Source organism: Halichoerus grypus, chromosome 6 (genome assembly GCF_964656455.1).
Source record: "Halichoerus grypus chromosome 6, mHalGry1.hap1.1, whole genome shotgun sequence".
NCBI classification, from domain to species: Eukaryota; Metazoa; Chordata; class Mammalia; order Carnivora; family Phocidae; genus Halichoerus; species Halichoerus grypus.
In genome coordinates this window covers 168,129,791-168,154,224 of record NC_135717.1, presented here as the reverse complement: position 1 = coordinate 168,154,224, position 24,434 = coordinate 168,129,791, and the positions used below count along the sequence as shown (strand labels likewise).

The following is a 24,434-nucleotide window of genomic DNA, read 5'->3' as shown; positions in this document are numbered from 1 at the left end:
GTAACCAGGCAGGAACGTCACCAGGCAACAGGCCTCAGGGGAGAGCTCCGATCTCCTGCACCTGCCCGCCAGCCTCCGGGGTGCCCACGGGGCGGGGTGGGGTGGGGCGGGCACTGCCTGGCTCCTGCCTCGGCCTGTTTACCTGCGCGCAGTCACGGTGCCGACCTGAACCCGGCAGAAGGCCCATGGAGCCTGGGGCCACAGGCCACAGGGGACAAGGGCCAGACACCCTGGCCATGGCTCTGGGCCATTGATCCAGCCCAGGCTGGCTGGGTGGGGGTAGGGAGACCTTGGCCTGGACAAACAGAGGCTCTGGGGCCTGCGAGCCGGCCCGGCACCCACCTGCCACTCCCAAAGGTAAGCGGGGGCCTCCAGAACAGGGGACCGGGATCCAAGAATGACCTGGTGACAGTGTCCATTTGGAGAGCCAGGCCTGGCTCCCTGGGGCTGGAGCCATCTGCCCAGGTCTGCAGGGCCTCATCGGCCAGAGAGTGACTGGGTAAGCAGAAGGCGAGGGGTCCACAGAGCCAGGCTTGAGGCAGGACAGTGTGTCGTGAGGAGCCCAGGTGTGTGGACAGGCACGGGGGCGGTGGAAGGGCCGCGGGCTTTGGGTGCTGGGAGGCCTGGGTCCAGATGGGGCTGGTGGACTCTGGAGCAGGGACTGGGCGGAGGAGAGGCGCAGTTTGCCAGGCTGAGCACCCCACCCTCACTCTGCAAGATTGGACGTGCCCCCCTCCGTACCCTCAGACCTCCCTGGGCTTCCTGGTGTGGGAGCCAGGCCCAGAGCCTGACGCTGGGCTAAACAGGGGATCCTTAGCTCCCAGGCTCAGAGTTGAATGCAGCTGGCTCTGCATACGCATGCGTGCGTACGTGTGCATGTGTGTGTGTGAGTGAGTGTACACACACGGGTGTACATACACACGTGGGAAGTGTGAGCAACGCATCCATGAGTTTGTGGGTCACACAGATGCGTGGGTACCTCAGTGCGTCTCCGTCTGTGCACACCTGTGTATGCGTTTGTAGCGTTTGTGTTTGTGGAAGGGATTTCCACGCACACAGCCCCACGCTTGGGCACACGCAAACCAGCTTGTTGCAGGGATCTACTCTAGGCCCGGGGAGCCTCACTGGAAGCTGCCTCGCATGGCCCTAGATCAGATTTCTGGGTCTGTTCCTCCCCGCTCTGCCCTGCCTCAGATGAGTGACCCCGGCAAGCCGTTTTATTTCTCAGCACCTCATTTCCCCCAGCTATTAACTAGAGATAAGGAAGCAAACGTCGCCGGCTACTGGAGGCTGAAGGAGAATGTGGTTGGCGACATTGCCCAGCAAAGGGCCGGCAGGCAGGAGGAGGTCCAGGCCCGCCACCATGAGCTCAGCTTCCAGCGGGCAGACTGAGGACATTCCAGTGGTCAGAGAGCAGGAAGAGCAGGTGCCAGGGAGGGGGCCAGGTGCTCGGGTCAGAGAAGAAGCTTCAGCACCCCACCCCCCGTGTCACTTGGGGCACGTCCAGTGTCTCCTTCCAGGGACTCACCATCAGGGGGGCAGAGAATGCCCCAAGGTGAAGCACGTGGTGATGGGGGCGGCCCAGGACGCTTCGGGGGCCGCCCAGGACGCTTCAGGAGGGGCAGCGGCTGGGCACTATGGGAGAACTGCCAGGAAGAGGTGGGAGCTGGGCTGAGGTGTCCAGGGGTCAGCTGGGAGCTGGCCAAGTCAGAGGAGGGCAGCCCAGGCAAAAGGAAGAGCGCGTGGGAAAGCCAGGTGACGCGTAAGAAGTTTCAGGGTGCAAGAAACAATCCACGCGATGCTCTTCGTGCAGAACGAGCTAAGAGCCCTTGATCTGTAGCAGGTTTCCCCCACCTTCGTTATTGATAGAAGGGATAGCCGACACGTCCAGTGTCACTGGGCTGCCAAAAGGGGGAAAGAGGGAGTGGGGAGAAGGAAGGCAGGAAAAGTTGGCCAGGTCATGCGCGCCCACAGCACCCTCCAGCTGTGGGGAAGGAGCTGGGATCCCAGCATTCAGCAGCTCGACAACAGTGATGGAGGCCGAGCTCTGCACGGGAGCAGGCCCCCAGTGGGGAGCAGCATACAGCCAGAGAGGAGACAGACAGAGGACACGGAAGCCTGTCATGCAATTGAGGTCGCGAGAAGTGCTACGAAGAAATTGGAGCAAAGACGTGAAGGAGGGAAAGGAGCAGGCCATGGGGCAAACTGAAGGAAAAGCGTTTCTGGCCAAGGGCACAGTAAGCACAAAGGCCCGGAGGTGGCACGTACTTGATCTGTGGAAGGTCTGGCAAGGAGCTGGGAGTGGCTGCGGCGGCGGCGGAGGGTGGGAGAGGACAGAGAGACCAGGGCCATGTCACCTAGGCCCTTGTGGGCTGGGATCTGGGCTTTGGGCTCTGTTCTGGGTGGATGAGAGCCGTGTGAGGCCCATGAGCAGGGCACACGGTGAAAAGTGCACTCGGTGGTCGTGTGGGGAGTCGCTAGGGAGGGTGACCAGACAGCTGGCAATAGCAGCGGTCAAGGTGACAGATACTGACCTGGATGATGGTGGGAGCCATAGAGGTGCCAGGAAGGGGTTGGGTTCTGGGGGCAGTTGGAAGGTAGAGCCACAGACCTTTCTGATGGGCTGGACCCTCGAAACAACGGGGGTGGGGGAGGGAGAGGTCAGCTGGGAGCTGGCCAAGTCAGGGGAGGGGAGTATAATAGTAAAAGACGAGAGCGGGGGGTCATCTTCACAGTTGTCAATTGTCACAATTGTCCATCTCTTGCTGGGCTATCAGCCCCAAGAGGAAGGGAGTGAGGTCTCCTATCCCCCAGTGTGCCCCCCGCATGCCCAGAGCAGAGCCTACACCAAGCAGGTGCCCGACTAAAATGGAATGTTTCAGTAACCAAAACCAGGTCTCCATACTCGGCCAAGCATGCAAGCCCCAGCTCCTAGCCTCCCAAGTCCCGCTTCCTGGAGGCGGCAACATGTAGGAGAGAGCACTGCACCAGGAGTCTGGAGACCTGGGGACCCTAGCCATTCATTCTTTCCTTCATGTAGCAAGGCCTGTCCTGGGTTCTATGGGAAAGCAGGGGTGAATAAGACACAGACCTGTCTTTCCTGTGGAGGAGAGAAAGCCAAAAGCCAAGCATACTGAGGGCGCTCAGTCGGTTGAGCATCTGACTCTTGGTTTCAGTGATCTCAGGGTCATGAGATTGAGCCCCACGTCGGGCTCCACACTTGGCAGGGCGTCTGCTTGAGATTCTCTTTCTCCGCCCCCACCCCGTGTGCGCTCTCTTTCTTAAACAAATAAATAAATAAATCTTTAAAGAGCACACACACACACAGAAGTCAAGCAAACTGTTGATCTGACCAAGGGCTGCCCAGGAGAGGAGGCGGCTTACTACCCAGGGCCTGGGGACCCATCCCCGGGCCGGTGGCCTTGCACGGGGCCTTTGGGGAACCCCTGCAGTCCTCAGGCAGAGGGTGTGGCTGCACAAAGATGCGGTTTTGTAGGCCCGCAGGGTGATGTGCGTGATGGCACTTAGCCACCAGAGGTGGTTGTTAGCCATGAGGGGACTCGGAGCAGGTGGGTGGCTGGCGGTGGGCAGGGAGTGAGGGCTTATTGGAGGAGGAGATGAGAGACAGGGAGCCCAGGGAGGAGTCTGCTCCAGGAGTCCAGGTGGGAGGTGATGGGGAGCCCAAGTGAACTGCTCCCCCACCCCACCTTGGGCTGTATTTAATCCTGGGTTTTTACACAGTGGCTTTTCTAAAAATGGGCTCCTCCGAGATGCTCACAGGCCTCCCGGACGGGTGTGAGGGGCGCTTATGAAGGAGATGAATCCATGGAGTGAAGACCTGGTCTGGGGGTGAGGAGAAGGGAAGGGAGGCCTACTGAACATCCTACCTTGGACTGCTCCCCTTGGCGCCTCCTCTGGTAGACCTCTGACCTTCTCCGAGCCTCATTTTCCCCACCAGTACCCTGACCAAGTGGGAGGCAGTGCAGTATGGGGGTCAGGGCGCTGCTCTGGAGACACACTGCTTGGCTTTGCCACCTGCCTCTGCTGCTAACCAACTGGGAGACCTTGGCCAAGCTGCTCAGCCTCTCTGTGCCTCAACTTCCTCATCTGTAGAATGGAGATAATAAAGGAACCTACTTCCACAAGGTCCCTGTAGGTGTACATGAGACAGTGTGTAGAAAACAGTTGAAGCACATGTCCACTCTTGTCACCTCTGGGCCCCCAAGTCCCCAAGGCTCTATGAGTCATCCTGAAATAGCTCCTTAGTGATCCAGACTCAAGAGCAAACCAGCGGTGTGGCCAACTCTGGCAGAAGGGGTGGACTTGGGCTAAGAGAGGGCAAGGAGCCGGCCTGTCCCCTGGGTGCTCCCTGATCTAGCCCTGCTCAGCTTATCAGCATAGCCCATTTCTCACCAGGGATGCTGTGGACACTGGGCAGCGGGTGGGGCTATCCCCACCATTGCAGGATATGTGACCCCATGAAAGCCAGCAGGGCCTGGCCCATGTGTACTGATGTCCTCTGGTTAGGGGGCGGAAGGGGTCTCAGCACAGCTGAGAATTGCAAGCAGTCCCTCCTCCCTTGCACTGGATGGGGACACCGAGGGTCACAGTGGCTCAGTGCCAGAGACTCTTAACTGAGAACAATGCTAGGAGGAGTGACAGGGAGCAGGGAAGCAGGGAGGAGAGCCAGGAGGCCCCTTGAATCCAGGTGGGAGGACCTTGAGCTTCACTGAGGAGCCCCATGTTCAGAAAACCCACTGTGTGAAAACCCAAGACACAGCCCAGAAGAAACCCCACCCACCCCGACACACATACGCATCTGGGGATGTATGTTAAAGCCACCATGGCATGTATGGATGCAGTAAGAGGAGACTTCTCGGTGGTCTAGAATCCTCGCTCTGCCAGTGGGTGGGTGGCTGGAGGGCCTTCTCTGTAGGACGGGAAAACCTGCCTGAGAAGCTGAGTAACATTCAGAAATTTCCTTGCGCGGGGGTGGGGGTGGGGAGTGGGTCTGAAGATACAGCCGCAGACTCAGGGCACTGAGAGGGGCATCACTCAGTTGTTATTAAATCCTGATTGTTCTTTAACAGCTGGGAGGAGCAGGGAGTCAGACCCCTGGGCTTGACCCCGTGCTTTCCTGCTGTGTGACCCCGGGCCAGTGGCTTAGCCTCTTAATCCTCCAGAGGCACGAGGAGCTGGTTTACAGACATTGGTACTCCAGGTACTCCAGTGGTGGCTATAATCTCCGGGGGGCTCGGGCCCGGAAGCCTCCACCTGCGTCTGAGCATGGGGGGCTGGCGCAGCTGCAGAGGTGGGGGTTCTGGAGCCAGATAGGGTCCGGCTCTGCTGCTTGACCTCTGGAACCAGCTGCTCCGAGGTTTGCTTTCCTATCTACGAGCTGCCTCGGAGCCCACTCTCACTCACCGCTTGCTGGAGTTAGGCTCTTCCTGCCCAAGACGCAGGGAGGCGGTCTTACTTCTGTGCACCTCTGATCTTTGGCAAAAGCTCCCTTGCAGATGTCGGGCCATTTCCAACCCTGGTCTGTTTCTCCACCAGGATGCCCGTGGCCGAGGCCCCCCAGGCAGCTGGGGGACAGGGCGATGGAGGCGACGGTGAGGAGGCAGAGCCGGAGGGGATATTCAAGGCCCCTGAGGACTCCAAGAGAAAAGTCCAGGACTACCTCCGCCTGACGCCACTGTGGCTGGCCCTCATCGTGCTGGCCTTGGTGGGGGTCCTGCTTTGGTATTTCCTAGGTAAGCGGTGGGCCCTTCTGGCCGAGGCACCTGGCGAGGACTTGGGATGGCTGTGGGGGCGTAGCAAGACAGGCCAGAATTCCAGGCTCAGCAACGCCTAGCAGCACACTGCGTGAACTTGGGCAAGGCACTTCTTCTCTGAGTCCTCCTGCTGTCCCGTGAGATGGGAGAGCTATGGCACCTACATTCCAGGTCCTGGGGCTCAGGCGAAGTGCAAGTTCCTTGCTGGCGCCGAGTGCCCCCAGCTCCCACCAGCTGGGGAAGGAATGCTCTCACAGCACCCAGCTCTTGTGAACCAGCAAGCAGGAGGATTGTAAACATTGCCTCCCCTTGCCTGAAGCCCTCCTGGGTTGCCCCTGGGCTCGGAGCCAGTTGGCTCCGTGGGAGGAGGCCCAGCAGTGCTGGTGGTACGTGGCACCAGTTAGCACCTCTGCTCACTTGAGCCCAACCTGAGAACTTTTCTAGGGTGGGGACCACAGCTCTGTCACCTGTGGGTCCCCAGGACCCCAGCATGAGTGGGGAAAAAGGGGAGGGAGAGACAGGACTCAAGTACCCGGCGGGGGTGTCCTTGCGCAGAGCTGGCTTTCATATCCCAGCTCGGGCACACTTGCAATCCAACTCACAGCGAAACGGTGTCCGGAGCGGGCAGGTCGGGGCCCCTCCCTTGTCCTGAAGTCTGGCCTCCCCCTCTGGTATCACAGCCCTCAACTAGTCCCCTGGAGTCTCAGGAGCACCTGGCCCATGTTCTGGGTCCATTTGTCTATCCTTCCATTCTTTCATTGACGCAGGCATGGATTCATTCAGTCATTCAATAAACACTCTTGAGCACCTGCTATGTCCTCCTCTGAAACTGATGGAGAGTATACCTCCTTCCTTCAGCTCTTGGCAATAGGAAGGAACGGATAAACCGCTGGTGCCCATGAAAACACTCCCCTACGTTGTGGAAGACTCATTCCCTCATGCATTTATTCATGCATTCAGTACCAGGCACCCTCTGTGGGCCAGGCTCTGGGCCAGGCTCTGGAGAGAGCCCCTGCCCTCACCAGAAAGCATGGCATGGGCTAGGACAGAGGAAGCCGCGGGCCTGGGGACCCATAGTGGAGACCATGCACCTTGCCCAGGGGATCAGAGCCTTTCCATAAATATTTGTACTGGCTAAATCTCGTGGTGGCATTTCAGGCCCCCTGAAAGAAATGGGGACCCACTATAGAGCATCATCAGGTTGATCCTAGGCCCAGCTGCAGAGGCTGTCGGGGTAGGGGATGTCTGGAATCAGCGCCTGGGCCGACGCCGTTAGGAAGCCCAGGCCTGCCTTGACTCAGAGGGGACCGCGGATTTGCTTGGAGCCTCAAGAGCGATGTGGGTACAAGGGGTGGAAGCTGTGCGCATTTCACCACCGGCACCAAGCCAGCACCCCAAATAGCACGGGGCCACCATGGCCTCCTTAGGAGGCCAGATAATTTGTCTTCAGGGTAAACCACGGTGTCAGGCTGGAGGGCCAGGAACTCGACTGCCAATTGTCTTTCTTTGCGGAGTCTTATTTCTCCTGATTAAGCTCCAGGAGTGAATCACCCCTCAGGGAGTCGGTGCTCCATGGAGCTGAGGACCCGGGGGGTGAGAGCTGCAAAGCCTCGGCTGGGGGAAGCCAACTCCTGAACTCCCAAAGGGATTTAGGGTAAAGGCGGCACCTTAGGAGCTGTTTGGAGGATTCCTCCTGCCCAGGCTCAGGCTGTGCTCTGGGTACTGGGCACTGGGCAAAGAGATGCATCTGGAAGGGGAGAGAGTTAAGGGGCCTAGTCCATGGGCGCAGGAGAAGCCCAAAGTGAGGAGCCAATGACTGGCAGTCTGACTCAGAAAAGGGCCCAGGAGAGGAGAGGTGGGGGTGGTGGCTGGCTTCCCCCCACCACGCGGGTAGGCCCGGGGCCCCGGGGTACATTCTACTTGTGGTGACAGACAAATGGAACCTCTCAGAAGAGAAGCCCCATGGATGCTGGCCACACGCCTTTCCAGAGGCACCCATGGGATCTGCCCTCCCGCCCCGTCCCCACGGGTGAACCTTCCCTGTCCCTTGCAAAGGCGGCTGTCTTCCAGCATGGTGGCCAGGCTCCAGCAGTGGCCCATCCCTGTACGAGCACACTCCTTGCTCCCACACCAAATCCCGCTGGTGCCCCCCCACTTCTCTGCTCCCCTTTGCAGCAAACTCCTTGAAAGAGTTGTCTCCAATTCTGCACCCCCAGTCCCTCATGCACCTTTCCCATCTGGCTCCCCTGCACCCCCCTCTCCAAGGACACTTACCAAGGTTGCCAATCGTCAGCTTGCTAGATCTGATGGCCAGTCCCCAGTCATTGCATCCCACCCATCGGCAACACTTGACCTGGCACCGCACTCCCTCCTCCTCGAAACCCACTCCTCCCTTGGCTTCCAGGGGGCCCCGCATTTCTCTTCCCCCAGCTCCTACCTGCTGCCTCTCCTCCCTGTCCTTCGCTGGTGGAGGGGCTCTCCTTCTCCCTGCTTCGCCCACTTTCTTTCAGGGTCTCATCCAGTGCCCCTGGCTTTGAATGTCCTTTATACCCTGATGACTCCCAAATGTGCCTGTCCAGCCTGGGTTCCTCCCTGAGCTCCACTGTGTTACTGGGGCTTGCCCTCTGCCAGGAAGTCTACGAGCACCTCAGACCCCACTGGTCCAGCATGCAGCTCTGCCTCGTTTCCTCTAGACCCGCCCCCCGCCCCCGTCCCAGGCAGTGGCCATTCCATCCTTCCAGGTGCTCCCCCTTACTCCTCTCTTTTACACCCCAGCCCCAGTTTGCTAGCAAACCTGGTCACCTCTAACTGCAAACTATGCCCTGCCTCTGATCGCTCACTTCTCACCACCTCCACGGCACAGCCTGGTCCAGGCGCCAGTACCCCTCACCTGGCCACCGGATGCGTCACTGGATGACTGCAGGAGCCTCCCGCGGGTCTCCTGGCTTCTGCCCTTGCTTCCTTAGAGCCTGTTCTCCACACAATAGCAGAGGGATCATGTTAGAAAGCAGATCAGAGCCCCTAACCTCTCTGCTTAAACCTCCCACGGCTCCCACCTCACCCACAGTAAAACCAAAGCCCCCTGTGGTCGGCTAGACTCTGTGTGGTTGTCCTCTCCCCTCTCTCATTGCTTCCTGCTCTCCTCTCCTTCACTCTTTGCTGTTTCTGAAATCCACCAGATGAGCTCCTGCCTCAGGGCCTTTGCACTTGCTGGTCCCTCTGCCTGGACCGCTCTTTCCACAGAGTAACATCCACGTGACTGACATCATCACCTTCTTCCCTGGCCTGTATGGGGCAGCCCACCCTCCTCCCTGACTCCCACAGCACTTACACCTCCAATGTGTTGTATACCATGCTTGTTGTTTATTGTCTGACTTTCTCGCTAAACTACAAGCTCTTAAGGGCAAGGTTTTTTTTCTTTATTGTTTTATTCATTGTTATACTGATGTATTCCTGAGTGCTTTAGACCAGTCCCTAACGTAGTAGGTTCTCAAGTCACATTTGTTGAATGAATGCATATATGAGTGAATAGGGGTATACGCCCAGGGCTATGAATCTAGTCTCTTCACATTAACCAAAATAGGTCTTTACAAAGTGGAAATCGGGTGACGTCACCCCTGATCTTAAACCTTTTGTGGTTTCCTTTGTGCATCAGGTAAAGACCCAAATCCTGCCCCGCTGAGGTCCCAGCCTCTCGTCGCCCCTCCCCTTATCTGACTGCTCCAGCTAAAGAGGTTTCAGCCCAGTCCTCACCATTATCCCTCTGCCACAGGGCCTTTGCATATGCTATTCCCTCTGCCCTGAAGGTACTTCTCTCTCTCCCCTCTTCCCAATGGATGCTCCAATCCTCCCTACTCAGCTGGATGGTCACCCTGGCCCAGGCCCCATTTCTTGGTCATGTTCCCTCAGGTGTACCTTGGGCTCCCCTTGAAGGCACTCCTCCCAGATGGGCCTGTGGGCTGTCATGCCTGTCTTGCCCACCACGGGCAGCTCTGCAGCTGACTTGGGTTACTAGTGTACCCCACATGGTAGGTGTGGTCGGGACATCCTGGGGAAAGGAAGGATGCATAGAGGTGCTAACCCACACCCTTGACCTTCTAGGCCGTGTGGGTTTCCTGGCTTTCACGTCATCTATATCCTGGCCTGGTGATTGTGTCAGCTTCTGACTGGGAGCCCTCAGGACACCATCCATCTATGGGCCTCTTTCCTCCCTGTCATTAAAATACACTGGGTGACAGAGGTGATGATGGTGGTGGTGCCTCGGAGGCCCAAGATGCTGGAGGCTGAGCTGTGGGTCTGGGTGGCAGGAGAAGGCGTGGGGGGAGACCGGAGCCTCCCCCGGCGGACCCCTCTGTTGACCTTGTCGGTTACGTCCCGTGCAGGGTACAAGGCGGAGGTGACGGTCAGCCAGGTGTACTCCGGCAGTCTCCGTGTGCTCAATCGCCACTTCTCCCAGGACCTCGCCCGCCGGGAGTCCAGTGCCTTCCGCAGCGAAACTGTCAAAGCCCAAAAGATGGTAGGGAAGGACTGCAGCGGTGGGAGGGGTGAGGAGGGGTGGGGAGGGCCCTGATCAGGCCAGTCCCTTCACAGCAGCCCCTGGCAGTAGAGTCCCATTCCAGGCACGATGGAAGGGGACATGGCATAGGGTGCTGGGAAAGGTAGGGGGCTCTGGGGTCAAAAGCACTGGGATTAAATCGTGATTGTGCCACTTGCAAGCAGCCTAAGTGGGGGGAAGATGGGGCAGTGCAAGGACGCTGTCAGGACCCACCCCCATGCCCTCCTGCCCAGGGCAATGATTTCCGGGGTGGTGGTGGGGTGGATGGTCTCTGGCGGCCAGCACCTTCCACCCTCTGGCTGTGGGACTGCACCCTGCCCAGTAGGACAGGACGGAAGTGCCGATGAGTAGTTATTCCTAGGAACAACCCTTGGGTGGATAAATACCCCAGCTCCCTTGGCCTTGGTGAGGGGACAGTTCTGAGGCTGCCCCCACCGTCTCCCGGAGCTCCGTGTCAGACTCTGCCTCAGCTGCCCACAGCTCTGTTCCGCTCCTTCACAGCCACGATGGCTCTCCCGCTTCCTGTCTGTCTTCCTCACCCACCACTGGGGTTCTCCAGAATCACCTCCAAGTAAACCCCTCTCCCCACATCCTTTTCTCAGGACTAGCTTCCGGGGGACCCACCCCAGGCTCTCTTCCCTCCTCTGTAAAGCGGATAAGGACAGTGCCTGTCCAGAGGGTCGTAGGGTGGATGAGATGCTGCGCACATTATTTCTATGCTGTTCAGAGTACTTTGCAAGCCAACAGCCCTGCCGCCCTGTCCGGTCATCAGCACTGGACTTGAACACGTGCACACACCGACCAGCTGAGCTCCCGTGGCTGGTGGCTGGGGGGTGAGGAGCGGACTCCGGAGCCAAGTGGGGCTTTTGAGAGTTGAGGGGTGACTTTTGACGAGAGAGAGAGAAGCCGTGGGGGGTCTGGTGTAGGCCAGAGCTGGTGGAGGGGCAGTGCTGGGGGGCAGTGCCCAGGTATAGGGGGAGGGGAAAAGAATGGGGGTGAGGTTCGTTTCCCTGCGTGGCCACTGCCCGCCGGGTGACCAGGGGCAAGCCGCTCTACCCCGCAGGTTCCTGTCAAGCAGGGCTGCCTGGAAGGGCAAAGGGCACTCTGAGGCAAGAAGGGGGTTTCTGCAGAGGGTCACCAGGGGGCTCTTGTTTCCCCTCCTTTTAGCTCAAGGAGCTCATCGCCAGCACCCGCCTGGGTACTTACTACAACTCCAGCTCAGTCTACTCCTTTGGGTGAGTCGCCCTGGCCCCCCAGCCTGCCCTCGCTAGAACCTTAGACTCAAAGAACAGGAGGGGATGCTGTAGGCTTCTGATGCAATGCCCTTGTTTTTAAAAATGGGGAAACTGAGGCACAGAAAGGAAACTCGGCTGCCTGTGTGCGACCTCCCTTTGCTGAGCTTGGTTTCCTCATCTGTAGAATGGGCACAATGACGTGGTAGGGATCCACGCTAGACAACGGCTGTGGCGTGCTTGGGACTGGCGCATATTCCGCGAGGCCGTGGTTGGAGCGGGAGTGGGGGCGGCCCAGCTGTGCCATGCGTACCTGCCTCTGGTTGGTGGCACGCACCCTACGCTCTTGTGCTTCAGTCCCTCCCTGTGACACGGGGAGGTAGAGAGCACCTTGGGGGTGTTAGGAGTTTACCGTGAAGGTGGACAACGGTGCGGGGGGGTAGGAAGCGTGCAGTGGGTGTGAGCCAGGCTCGCTGGTCTCCCGCACAGGAGAAGGGGGCTGGGCAGGGCCAGATTTCTGGTCCCTTCCTACCCCTCTCACTTCTGCCTGCCTTAGGGAGGGCCCTCTCACCTGCTTCTTCTGGTTCATCCTGCAAATCCCCGAGCACCGCCGGCCGATGCTGAGCCCCGAGATGGTGCAGGAGCTGCTAGTGGAGGAGCTGCTGTCCGCGGCCAACAGCTCGGCCCCCACCCCCTACAGGGCCGAGTATGAGGTGGACCCCGAGGGCCTGGTGATCCTGGGTCAGTACGGGGACGGGGCTGCGGGACGGTGTGGCCAGGGTGACGCAGGCTGCCTGCCGGGGCTGGATGCTCTCAGGGTGGGCCTCCCAGCGACCCCCGAGCCAGGACCGAGGTCGGGCCGCAGGGGGGGGGGGTCAGCGCCCAGGGTCAATCTCAGACAGGCTGGCTCTGATGGTCTCTTCTATTTTTAGTTGCATTTTTCATTTCGTTTTCTTTATTTACTTTTGGTCTTTGTTTATTTGTTTGTTCCTTTCCTTTTAACAGAAGCCAGCGTGAAAGACATAGTTGCCCTGAATTCCACGCTGGGTATGCTCTTTTGTTTCTCCGCTCCACTTCCTTTTGAGTTGCTGTTTGGCTTGGCTTGGTCAAGTGTCAGGGGACCACGTGGCTTCTGGTGGGAGCAGGGAGCAGTGGCCTAGGGTGACTCAGGGGGTGCCATGGGGGACTTGGTGATGAGTCCCGAGCAAGGCTCGGGCCTGTTGGGGAGGGGAGGTATGGCGCATGCACGCGCGCGTGTGTGTGTGGGGGGCGGGGTGTGAGAGTCAGTAGCAGGTTTAAGTGCACATAAATGTGACTACTTTTTTTTTATCACTGAACTCAATTTGCTCATAAGCTAGTTTCCACCCATGGACTTGGTCACATTCAAGGATACTCCCTTCACATTTTCCTTCGCCTTCTTAGCCAAGCTCATCTGCCCTGTCGTACCCCACTCCCATATTACCAGAGTCACCCTGCTTTCCCCCCAGAGGTTCCATGGTCTTCCTCCTGAGCCCTGGGAAGCAGAGTACCAGCAGGGCCACCATGCTGCACAACGCCAGGGAGCGCTATCCACACATTGCAGTCTGTGTGACTGGAGAATCCTGAAGTTGTGCAGTGCACCCCCTGTGCTACTGTACCCTGTGGTCCCGAGCACAAGCTCTTACATTCTCAGATTCTTCTTATACTACCTAGAGTTTCTACCCAGAGCTGAGGCCAGGCGGAGGGCATCAGCCCTCTCTCAGGGAGGGAGGCTGAATTGAAATCCTCGTCATACCCTCTCTTATCTTCTGGCTGGTCAGATGCTTAATTCCTTGGTGGATGGAGGTGATGAGGTCAAAGTACAATTTTCAAACTGCTAAAATCATGATTCTCTAGCAAACTGTAGTGAGCCACACATCAAAGATTTATTTAACTTATTAATGAGGGAACGAGTAGAATGGTAAAACTGGTTCAAAAGAGAATGTGAGAAACTGATCCACCTACCTACCCACCTACCTACTGTCTATCATCTTACACTCACATCGCCCTGACCCTTGGTCTGGAACAGGCCTTCCGGCTGCCCTTGCCCCTGCTGGCTGTCCATGTGTCCCCAAGTTTCTGGCATTTGCCTTGTAATTACCTTTATTTGGTTCAGTACACCTCTGGGTCCCTGCCCTCCAGGAGCGTGGTATCTAATGGGGCGAGGATGACAACTCAAATCCTTTTTACAGGCTTCGTGAGCATTTCCCCCATGCCAGGCCCCATGCCTGCTCTGGGGACACAAGATGACCATGTCCTCACCCCTGCCCTCAGAGGAGCTCTGAGCCCATGAGAGAGACAGACAAATAAACAGAATCTCGTAACACCAAGTGCCAGTGCTAGAATAGAGGTCCCAGAGGGAGCGGAGAGGGGGAATTGTTCTGCCCTGGGGATGGGGATGGGCACCAGGGGCCACCATCCAAAGCAAAGGACGGGCCCTGCCTCTAAGGGGAGGGAAAATTTGCTCCTGCCTTGGTGGGGGGGCAGGCAGCAGACTCAGGCATGGGACATAGGTAGGAATCTGGCAGGTGGAGAAGAGGAAAGGGCACTCGGGGCAAAGGGAACAGTGTGAGCAAAGGCCAGGCGAGGAGAACACACCGGGCATATGCATGTACTTTCTCCCAATGACCAGAGGTAACGGGGTCACCCCAAGATGTTTCGGATTATCAACAGAGACCAGCACATACCTCTCTACTTAATTAGCCTCAAAAAAAAAAAAAAAGTAGTTTTTAAAATGGCAAAAGTGAAGCATCAGCTTGGAGCAAGATTTAAAGACGACAAACAACCCGAAATAGCCAGACAGCTTTCCCCTGTCTCTTCCTTTTGCAGGAGTCACAGTTCTCCCCCTGGGGAAATCACTCCCCACTGGAGTCAGAATGGCCGGGGGTCACGAGGAAGGTGGGGGAGGTAGCAGCATCTGGGCAAAGCCTATTCACCTCCATTCCCTCATTGGTCCTTAGGGCATCGGGAGAAGGAGGTGGGATTAAGGACTATTGTAGGGTTCATTTGCCAGAACCGAGTGGCTAAGCAACTGGCCCAGAGTCACACAGCTGATGGGAGGTGGCGCTGGGAACAGAGGGCAAGGTGTAGGAGCTCCCTGCACACCGGGCTGCCCACCCCCCCCCCCCATTCTGGGCCTCGTTCCCACACCCCCACGCCTTCACGGGCTACGGGGAGGTTTCAAGGAGATACTTGCGCTCCAGGGGAGAAATTGCTCGCTGCTGGTTCCCGGAGCGGGACTCACTAGATCAAACACACAGTAGGTGCCCGACAAGGATGTTGGATGAGTGAGTGCGTGCAGGAGCGGTGTAGGTGGTGGGGCTCGAGTTCTGGCACCGGGCCACAAGTGCATGGATTCGACCCCAAGATGGGAGACACTGCGGTGGGGTGGGGGGTGCTGCTGGAGATCGAGGTGAGAAGTGAGGGCGGCCAATGAGACTGGCTCTGTCTGCGCCTCCGGGGGGGCAGCCGAAAGGTGACAGGTCTCAGGACTTGCTCCCCAGCCCCGCCTTCCGCCTCTCCCCACACCAACCCATAGAACAGTCCCTAGGCGCACTGAGCACCTCCTTAGTGTGAGGTCCGGGTGCTATGCTGGGCATGCAAACATGCATCATCCCCGAGCATGTGACGACCCCGCGAGGCTGCTGTCACGGCCCCCATCCTCCAGGGCAGCCAACCAAGGCCCAGGGAAGGTTAGGTGAGCCCAGGTCTGTCTGGCCCAGGTCTGTAAACGGGAACAATGATGGCAACTAGTTCATGGAGCCCTCCCGGGAGGCGTGCATCAGATGCTTAATGAGCGCAACCTGTTTCATTCTCCGCGTTTCCTTGTCCTTAGCTTGAGCCCACTTCCTCTACCCAGGGCTGCCTCTCTGCCCCTCTCTGTGCTCCCTTCTCTCTACCTGAAATGAAACGCTCACCCTTCTCCCCTTAATGCACAGCAACCTTGCTGGTCTCCCAGCCTCCTCAGAGTTGCTCCCAGCAGCCAGAGGAGTCTGTGATCCAAGCCCGGCCACGTCCCAGCCCTACCTAACCCTCCATGGCTCCCCGTGGCCGAGGGAGAAAGCACCTCCTCTCCTGGGTGTGATCTGGGCCCTGCCTCCCTTCTCCAGCTTGCTCTCTGGCCTCAAACCCCGCCCTGGCCCCTGGCCCTTTGCTCACACTGTGACCCTGCCCCCCACCCCCCAGGTCTTCCCTGCCCTACAGCCGGGCTCAGAGTCCTCACTTCCTGAGCTATTACCGCTGGGCTCTGTATCTGCCCTCGCAGTCCTTGGTGCTCCCAGGCAGTGACTGGACCTTTCTCTGACACTCGCCTGGCATGGAGAACTCAGCGAGTGCTAAGTGAATGAATGAATGGACCATTGAGTGAATGTGTGGATGAGGAGACTGGAGATGGAAACCAGCAGGGAAACAGAGGGATGGGACACAGCCCATCTGGGCCGATCCCCAACCAGCGGCTCTCCCTGCACCACCCCCGCCCAGGTGAGGACCAGCTGGCCCCCCGGTCTCTCCTCCTGGCTAACAGGGGTCAGGGGGCCTGTCCCTCTCCCTCCTCCAGGCTGCTACCGCTACAGCTACGTGGGCCAGGGCCAGGTCCTCCGGCTGAAGGGGCCCGACTACCTGGCCTCCAGCTGCCTATGGCACCTGCAGGGCCCCAAGGATCTCATGCTCAAACTCCGGCTCGAGTGGACACTGGCCGAGTGCCGGGACCGGCTGGCAATGTACGACGTGGCTGGGCCCCTGGAGAGGAGGCTCATCACCTCGTGAGTCCTGGGAAGGTGGGTGGGAAGGGGATGGCGATGCGGAGTCAAAAATCACACCTCGCATTCGGAGCTGAGAGGCTGTGTGGCCCTGGTCCTCGGTATCTGCTATCTGAGAGACAGTGAGGCTAGCGCACAGAGCAGGAGGAATGGAGGCTGGAAACGGCTGTGTACCGTGGCCAGTCCCTCTTCCCTCCCCGAGCCTCAGTTTCCCCATCTGTAACAAAGCAGATGTACTAGACGACCCCTCAGGTCAGCTCTGGGAGGCCACGTGGCTTGTCAGGATGCTTCAGAGTCAGGCAGCCCCCTGCTCTGTTGCTTCATAGCTGTGTGTCTTAAGGCAAGTGGCTTTGCCTCTCTGAGCCTCGGTTTCCTCACTCGTGAAATGGGTGCACAATCACACCCACCTTGCAGGGTTCTTGTGAGGATTTAAATCAAACCATCTGTGGGACGCCTGGATGGCTCAGTCAGGTAAGCATCTGACGCTTGATCTCGGCTCAGATCTTGCTCTCAGGGTCATGAGTTCAAGCCCCGCGTTGGGCTCCACACTGGGTGTGGAGCCTGCTTAAATAAATAATCAAACAATCAATCAAACTATCTGTGCCAAGATTCTCGCACACAGCAATGCCATCCATTATTACCACACGTTAAATGTATCCATTAAATATCCAGTAACTGCTGCTGGTGGGGTGGGTTGGGGGGCACCAGGCTGCTGCCTTCTCTGTCTGGCTTGGGCTGGGCCAGCTTCCAGGCAGGAGCGGGGGTGGGACCTGCGTGTTCAGATCAAGGGCAGTCTGTGAGGGTGAGCGAGGCAGGTGTGTGGGGGGGTGGGGACAAGTTCTCCCCAACCCCCACCGCCCCCTGCCGGGCCTCTCTGAATTCCTGGCTTTGAGGCTGCACGCTCCTCACTTGCAACACCCCCAACACGATGACCTCAATCTGGGGTGTGCGTGGGCTGGGTTCCTGGAGGGCTCTGGGAAGTGCAGAGAAGCCAGACACCATCTGATTTCCAGGCCTGATGAGGGTGGGGACGCTTACGGGCTTCCCCTGGGGCTTCTTCAAGTACCGTCCCCCAACCCCATCCTGTTGTTAGGGAGGGGACCCGGCTCAGCCTTGTCCCTACTCACGGTGGCACCCAGGCAGCTCAGAGCCTTGGAGGTCTACAGTGATGGGTCAGACAAGATCAGGGGATCCCCATCCTTGTGTCCCAGAGCCACGAGAGGTCTTCAGGGGTGATAAGGAGATAGAGCAGAAGGGACCTCGACAAGTTTAACCCCGTGGCTTGTTTCCTGGGCTCCACGCCCTGGGAGACTGGGAGACATTTTAGTTACAAGACGAGCTCTGCTGCGAAGGAAAGAAAAGAAACCCCAACATTAAAGCCTGCAGTGCCCATTGCAGGTGACCTCAGGTCCCTCAACCCTGAAACCTCATCTCCCTGCAGGGTAGAGACTGGGCACTCTGGGGGCACAGGGATCCGGAGGGACGGGAGTCGGCTGGGATAGTCTGGGCAACCTCCTGGCCTCTCTCACCTGAGGAGCTCGCCTGACGCTCACAGGGCCTCCAGTCAGTCTCCTGGGCCAGAGAGGGTCGGAAACCTGCGCGTGGACACACAGCAGTCCACCCGACCCCCTTCTCAGGCCCCTCCTGCCCTGGCTACCTTCCTCTGTCCCTCCAGGGTCTACGGCTGCAGTCGCCAGGAGCCGGTGCTGGAGGTCCTGGCGTCCGGGGCCGTCATGGCGGTGGTCTGGAAGAAGGGCCTGCACAGCTACTACGACCCCTTCGTGCTCTCCGTGCAGCCCGTGGCCTTCCAGGGTGAGGGGTCAGGGGTCCCTCGGGATGCGAGGAGCGCTGTGGCAGAAACCCAGGGCCCAGTCTGGCATGCCCTTCACCTTCTCTGCTGTCGTTGGGGTGGGATGGGGACAGAGGGAAGGTTCTGGAAGCTCCTCTGCTCTCCACCCTCCCATGCCCTTGGCCTCTCTCTCCTGTCCTCTGTTCTCACTCTCCTACCCTCCCTGTCCCTGTCCCTCCTCTCCCTCATTCTCTCTCCCGCCCTCTTTCTGTTTATTGGCTGTTCTGTCCCCATCCTGGACCTGTGTCTCCTCTCTCGGCTCCTCCCCCGGCCCTCTTCCCTCTGCACCCGCTTGAGGCTGGAGGGTGGGTCTGTGGTCAGGAGGCCCGAGAACCTCAGATTCACCCCCAGACCATCCTCTCATTCTGAAGGTGAGCCCCACAGACCTCCCTGGAGATGGCACTCAGCTCAGGGAGGGCCACTCAGCATTTCCGGGAAGGGCTCTCCAGGCTGCCCGCTGGCCTCCTGTTCCGGATCTCCCTCCCTCCTTCCCTGACCCCCTTTCTCGGGAAGAACCCCACCCTTCATGCCCTGGCAGTCCTTGGGCATGGATCAGCCAAGCAAACCTTGCAGGTTCCAGAGCTGGCGGAAGAAAGGGTTGCAGACGGGAGACCACAAGCCACCGCCCCCACCCCCGGCAATCTGCCTCTTCCCCTCCCTCTCCTGGTGTTGACCCCAGAGCTCTCCTGGCAGTGGCCCAGGTGCCCAGCTGCCCGTGCGGGGTTCTGGCAGCCCTCTGGGGGTGCCTGCTGCTGAGGAGGTGCCAGAGCTGGCTCTGGCTGACGCCACGGGAGTCACTGACACAGCTCGGGGGACAGGGGAACAAGGACCCTGACTCCAGGGAGAGGTAGCAGGGCAGCTGGGAACCCTCCTGATTCCTCACCCTCTCCCTGTGTGACCTCAGCCAGGTCCCCCCTCTTCTCTGAGCCTCATCTTGGAAAAGGGGCATGCCTCTCCCTCCCCCCAGCCCCATAACCTTGAGGCTCGCACAGTTGTGAACACACGAAGTAAAACGGTCAAGTGCAGCGCAATCCGTGTCAATAGCTACCATTTATTGAGCACTTACTACATGTCAGGCTGTTCGAACATTTTATGTCTATTTAATCTGCTTAACTGCCCTGTGAGGTATGTGCTCTTATTGTCCCCATGTTACAGACAGATGGGGAAACTGAGGCCCAAGGTCACACCGCACCACTAACCTCTACTGTTTAATGGCAGGAGGGTGGTGGGGTTACAGCTGTCCCTCACCTGCTGGGAGGTGCAGTGAGCTGGGGCCGGGGGACCCTGTGTAACTGCTGTTCTCGGGGCCCAGCTTGCGAGGTGAACCTGACCCTGGAGGGCCGCCTGGAGCCGCAGGGCGTCCTCAGCACACCTTACTTCCCCAGCTACTACTCGCCCAGCACCCACTGCTCCTGGCACCTCACGGTGAGCCCCGTACCCTGCCGCCCATCCGCCCTCTGCCCAGAGCACCCTGTGGACCTCGGGAAGCCCCGGCTGGGAGGGGACCAGTGGCCTGCCTCTGCTGATGCATCATCCACAGGCTGAGCCCTGGATGCAAATCCCTCCGGGTGGGGGGGTGACAGGTGTGGCCAAGGTCTGCCCCTGTGGGCCACAGTAATGCCTATTTGTTGAGTGACTGACCAACTTCAGCCCCCACTGGGGCTCTGTGTCGGCGGGCCTCCTCCCTTTGTTGTCCTGGGAAGTGGGGCCACCAGCCCAGTGACAGCCCACAGGCCACTTGGTGACCGGCTCCTCTGTCCCAGGTGCCCTCTCTGGACTACGGCTTGGCCCTCTGGTTTGACGCCTATGCTCTGCGGACGCAGAAGTATGACCTGCCATGCACCCAGGGACAGTGGACGATCCAGAACCGGAGGTACCCTCCCGGGACCCCCTTCCTCTCCCCAAAGTTACCCACCTTGGGAGCCCCAGTCCCAGACCTCAGAGGGGCAGCCCTGGAAGAGAGCACAGGCCACGGCCCCACCCCTTGACCCATTCCCTGTCCTGGTCCCCGCCCCAGCCTCCCCTCCTGCCACCCACAGGTCTCCGCCACCTTGGATGGTGATTCTAGTTAGAGTGAAAGGTTGCACTTCCTTGGGCACTGTCACCCCACTGTCTGGTCCCCCGAATCCTTAAATGAGATGGTGCAGGAACCCCAGGACTCAGCAGGGCTACAGCGCGTGCCCCTAAGCCCATCCCTGCGCCATCGGAGGCCCCTCTTCCCTTCTCTCACTCCCTGCTGATGGCCAAAGTCAAGTGGCTTCCTGCCTAGGAAGCTGCGCAGCCAAGGCAAGGTTGCTTTTGCTAATCCGGCCATTTCCACAAGGATGGTCTCTCCCTATCACCCACACCGCCCGTGGGATTCTTGCCCTGCTATCTGTGCTGCTTCTGGCCCCCTGGTGACAAAGTTTCTAAGAAAGAAGTGAGTCCCTCCGGGAGATGGGCCAGGACATACGGGGGCCAGGCCACATGGGGGGCTGTCCGTGGGTCAGTGGTGACTGCGGTTTGATCGGTAGGAGGACGACTGGTAAATGCCCCCTGGGGCAGGCAACCGGGGGTCACTGGTGGCCCTGACAGCTGCGAGGAGTGAGGTGGGCGGGTGGTGGGGGACGGAGACAGTGCAGGCGTGTGCTCTTCTGTCTGGGAAGAGGAGGGTGACCTGGTACATTCAGGGGAGGGGATACTTATGATGGGAGGGGCTCCACGTCTAAAGCTGGGTGGGAGCGTCCCCTAGAGGGAAAGAGGAAGGGTCAGGCGCCCTTGGTGATGGGATGAGAGTTAGAGAGGGGAGGGCCAGTAGGAGGCATGGAGGGGGAGCCGAAGGAGGCCCTCCCATGGCCCCATTCTTGCGGGGCAGAGGTTTGGGGAGAGAAGAGGGATCTCGAAGTAGCCTTGCAAAGCTAGGGTGGGGTCTGGGGATGCTGAAGAGAAGCTTCTGTATCTAATAGCAGGTTGGGCCTCTACCCTCCCTTCTAATCCCAGGATTCGGCGTGGGGGGAGGCTCCACGAGGCTGGGATTCTAGTATGCAAAGTTCTTGATTTTTTCGCTTCACAGACTTTGAGTCTCCAAGATTCCAATACACTAAAATTGGGAGGTTCCCGGACTCTTGTTGGTTGATCCTATTCAGACAAAAGGGGACAGGGATTGACAATGCTCCATTGGCGAGCCAGCGTGCTTTCCAGGACTTTGGCAATTTATTAGGGACTGTGATTGAAAGGAAAAGGAAGAAACGCCTGAGGTGTGACTTCAGGCCCATGCTATTCGGGGGTGACAGGAGATGGTGTGACTTCAGGCCCGTGCTGTTTGGGGGGTGACGAGAGATGGTGTGACTTCAGGCCCGTGCTGTTTGGGGGGTGACGGGAGATGGTGTGACTTCAGGCCCGTGCTGTTTGGGGGGTGACGGGAGATGGTGTGACTTCAGGCCCGTGCTGTTTGGGGGGTGACGGGAGATGGTGTGACTTCAGGCCCGTGCTGTTTGGGAAACAAAAGGCATCCCACATCCTAGTGTGTGGGTGACATTTCTGGGCACCACGACCTTTACCCTCATGGAGTGCCCTGGGGACCCCCTTGCTAGCCTCCTGGGGCCTGCCCAGACCGAGGCTGGCTGGGCTCATCCCTCAGCATCAGGAGCCCACAGAATGATGGTAGGAGTGGCCCACGTTTCACACTTGTTCGAATGATGATGCTATTTTTTCCTGTCACCCTCTTGACCCCTTCCTTGAGGAAGGAGCAGGAGGGCCCAGGGTCTGCCGCTCCTGCCCTTCCACCCACATGGCTATTGCATTTGCCAGGAGCCAGGCTCACCGGCCCGTGACGTCAACGGCATCATCATTCCGTTTCCCAGAAAGGGAGTCGAGGCTCAGCACGATTAGGTGGTGCCCATTCGGGCCTGCAGTCAGAGCCTCTCCCACACCCACCACCAGCTGGGAACATGGAGGATGGTCCCCACCATGCTCCCTATGGAGGGCCTTCCCTCTCTCTCCGTGATACAGCCAGGAGGGGTTGGGCAAAGGTATGGACCCTGGTTCTAGGGACTTGCTGAGCTACCCTTGGGTTTTAAATGTGGGCCCCAGATGGAGAGAGTCCTAATTAAAAGGAATGAGGCTGTGATGGTGGGATTTCAGGCACTAGACAGGTTCTAGTGGGGATGTAGGGGGCTCCCTCCCAGTGTCTCAAAGCACCACTGGGCTATAGAAAGTAGGGACTGGACGGGCCATCGAACCCAATCCTCACCCATTGTACAGGAGGGGAAACTGAGGCCTAAGATGCCTAAGCCTAAGGACTTGGCTTCTCTTGCTGGTCTTTTGCCTTTCAGTGGTTGGAGGGATTTCAGGGTGCAGTCAGGTGGTGGATGGGGGGGCGGTGGGGGAGGCCTGATGGGGCACGGCTCTCCCATCCCTCTTCTCTCTCGTCCCACGCCTCCCTGTCCTTCATGGCGAGCTGGAGATGTGTTCAGGGGAGTCTATGTGGAACTCTGGGAGCACTACCTTCCCCATCTATACAATAGAAGGGTTAGACCAGCCCCGGGCCCCAACTTCTTATCATTTACACAGATGTCTGAAGAAAGACGTTGTGTGTATTAGTTCCTAGTGAAATGTCACTCCAGATGAGGCTGGTGAGGTGCAGAGAGCTGAAGCCAGACAGATCAGGGTTGGAATCCTGGCTCCTTCCCTTCCTGCAAGCGAGGGCTCGCCTCTCCCAGCCTCCGGCAGCTCATCTGAAAACTGGCCATGAAACAGACCCCCCGCCCCGCCCCGCCCCAGGCAAGACTAAATGAGATCTGGGATGGAGGACACTGGCTCCTGTAGGCCCAGACAGAGCACCGCTCTAGAAGGCACCGACCAGGAGTTAACGACTGGCTCTTGATGCCGGGCCAGGGGTTTGCGGTGCCATTCCCTTCATCCTCAACAACTTGGTGAGGAAACAGGCCCCATCCTGCCTTCACTGACCAGTGAGGAACCCAAGGCACAGAGAGGCGAAGTCATTTGCACCACCTCACCCAGATTGCAAGTGGGGGAAGCCAGAATTGAGCAAGGCGGTCAGATCCAGAGCGCGTGTGGTACGCACACCCGTGCTTTGTGTGCACGAGTCTGTGCACGTACCCACGCACACCTAAATGCTCCGCTTCGTGCAGAGTCTTCCTGCGGAGCTCTGAGCAGCCGTGCTGGCTGTTCACTCTCTTGGCCACGGCACTCCTGACCAATCCATTGGCATCCTGGTGGGAGGACCGACAGCTTCTGTGGCTCCTGCCAGTTCTGAGAACGGCCTGGGAAGTCCCATCTCTATCTTCTGAGACCTTCGTGAAGGATCCGGGGTCCCCAGGTGGAGACTAATGTCCCCAGGCCTGCCCCCAGGCTGTTGCCCATGTCTGAGCACGGAAGGGAAGGCAGAGGTCTACCTCCAAACCATAAGCACCGGACAAACCATTTCCTTTAGTTATGATCTTTTTTGATAATGATCATCCAATGTAGATGCTGGGAAATTCTTTGAATGAGCATTTGTTGGAAAATTTACTTGTGTGGGTGGCAAAGATATGAGAAGTCTGGGGAACGGTGTTGATTTGCAGGCACAGGGCATGTAGGGAGGGGAGGTGCAGTCCTTGGACCCAGAATGGCCATGGACAAGGAGCAATGGGGGGTGGGTTGGGGGAGAAGGTGACTTGCCCTGCAGGTGTCAGCGTAGTGATGAGGGAAGGCTGGTCCGGGCTCCCTCCGCTGGCTGGGCATCCTCGGGCTTGTGGCCTCGCTCCTCTGAGCGCTTTCTGCCTTTCCCCACCTTGCTGCTTCCTACCAGCTTCTCCCAGTGCCCACGGCCAAGACCTCATGCCCTTTAAGTGGCCTGGAGGCGGGGGAGGGACTTGGCCTAGTGAGACTGGCCACCAGCTGCGTGGTTTTGCAGAATCCGCTTGAGCTGGGTGTCACCCCGGCACAGGCTTCCCCCTTTCGGGGAATCTGCCTCTTGCCCAGCTTCCTCTCCTATGATGTCACTTTTCTTGTCATCTGCCCTATCATTTCCCCTGCCGTCCCACTGATGGGACAGACAGAACCACTGGCTCTTAGGCCTGCTGGAGCCCCCTCCAGCCTGGCCTGCCTATGGGGTGGCTCTTTGGCTCCCCTGGGCCTCTGGGTGGCCAGCGCTGCCTGCAGCCCCAGGGGCTCCTGGTCAGGCTGAGTGTCTGCCCCCGACGCTGGGTGCTGGCCGTGTGGTGGGCACAGCTCGTGCTGCTGCCCAAGATGAGCTCATAGGCTGAC

The 24,434-nt window shown here is 58.7% G+C and overlaps 1 protein-coding gene across 1 annotated transcript in view; it reads left to right on the top strand.

The window, feature by feature from the left end:
• The first annotated feature begins 264 nt into the window (after positions 1–264).
• TMPRSS6 (transmembrane serine protease 6) overlaps positions 265–24,434 on the top strand; it is a 36,350-nt gene continuing 12,180 nt past the window's right edge. Inside the window, exons 1-10 of the mRNA XM_036108713.2 lie at positions 265–357; positions 5,557–5,753; positions 10,157–10,290; positions 11,497–11,564; positions 12,118–12,302; positions 12,567–12,608; positions 16,135–16,339; positions 18,012–18,148; positions 19,498–19,610; positions 19,949–20,058. Of these exons, the coding sequence (XP_035964606.1) occupies positions 5,558–5,753; positions 10,157–10,290; positions 11,497–11,564; positions 12,118–12,302; positions 12,567–12,608; positions 16,135–16,339; positions 18,012–18,148; positions 19,498–19,610; positions 19,949–20,058 (1,190 nt within the window). The 5' untranslated portion in view covers positions 265–357; position 5,557. The remainder of the gene's footprint in view (positions 358–5,556; positions 5,754–10,156; positions 10,291–11,496; positions 11,565–12,117; positions 12,303–12,566; positions 12,609–16,134; positions 16,340–18,011; positions 18,149–19,497; positions 19,611–19,948; positions 20,059–24,434) is intronic.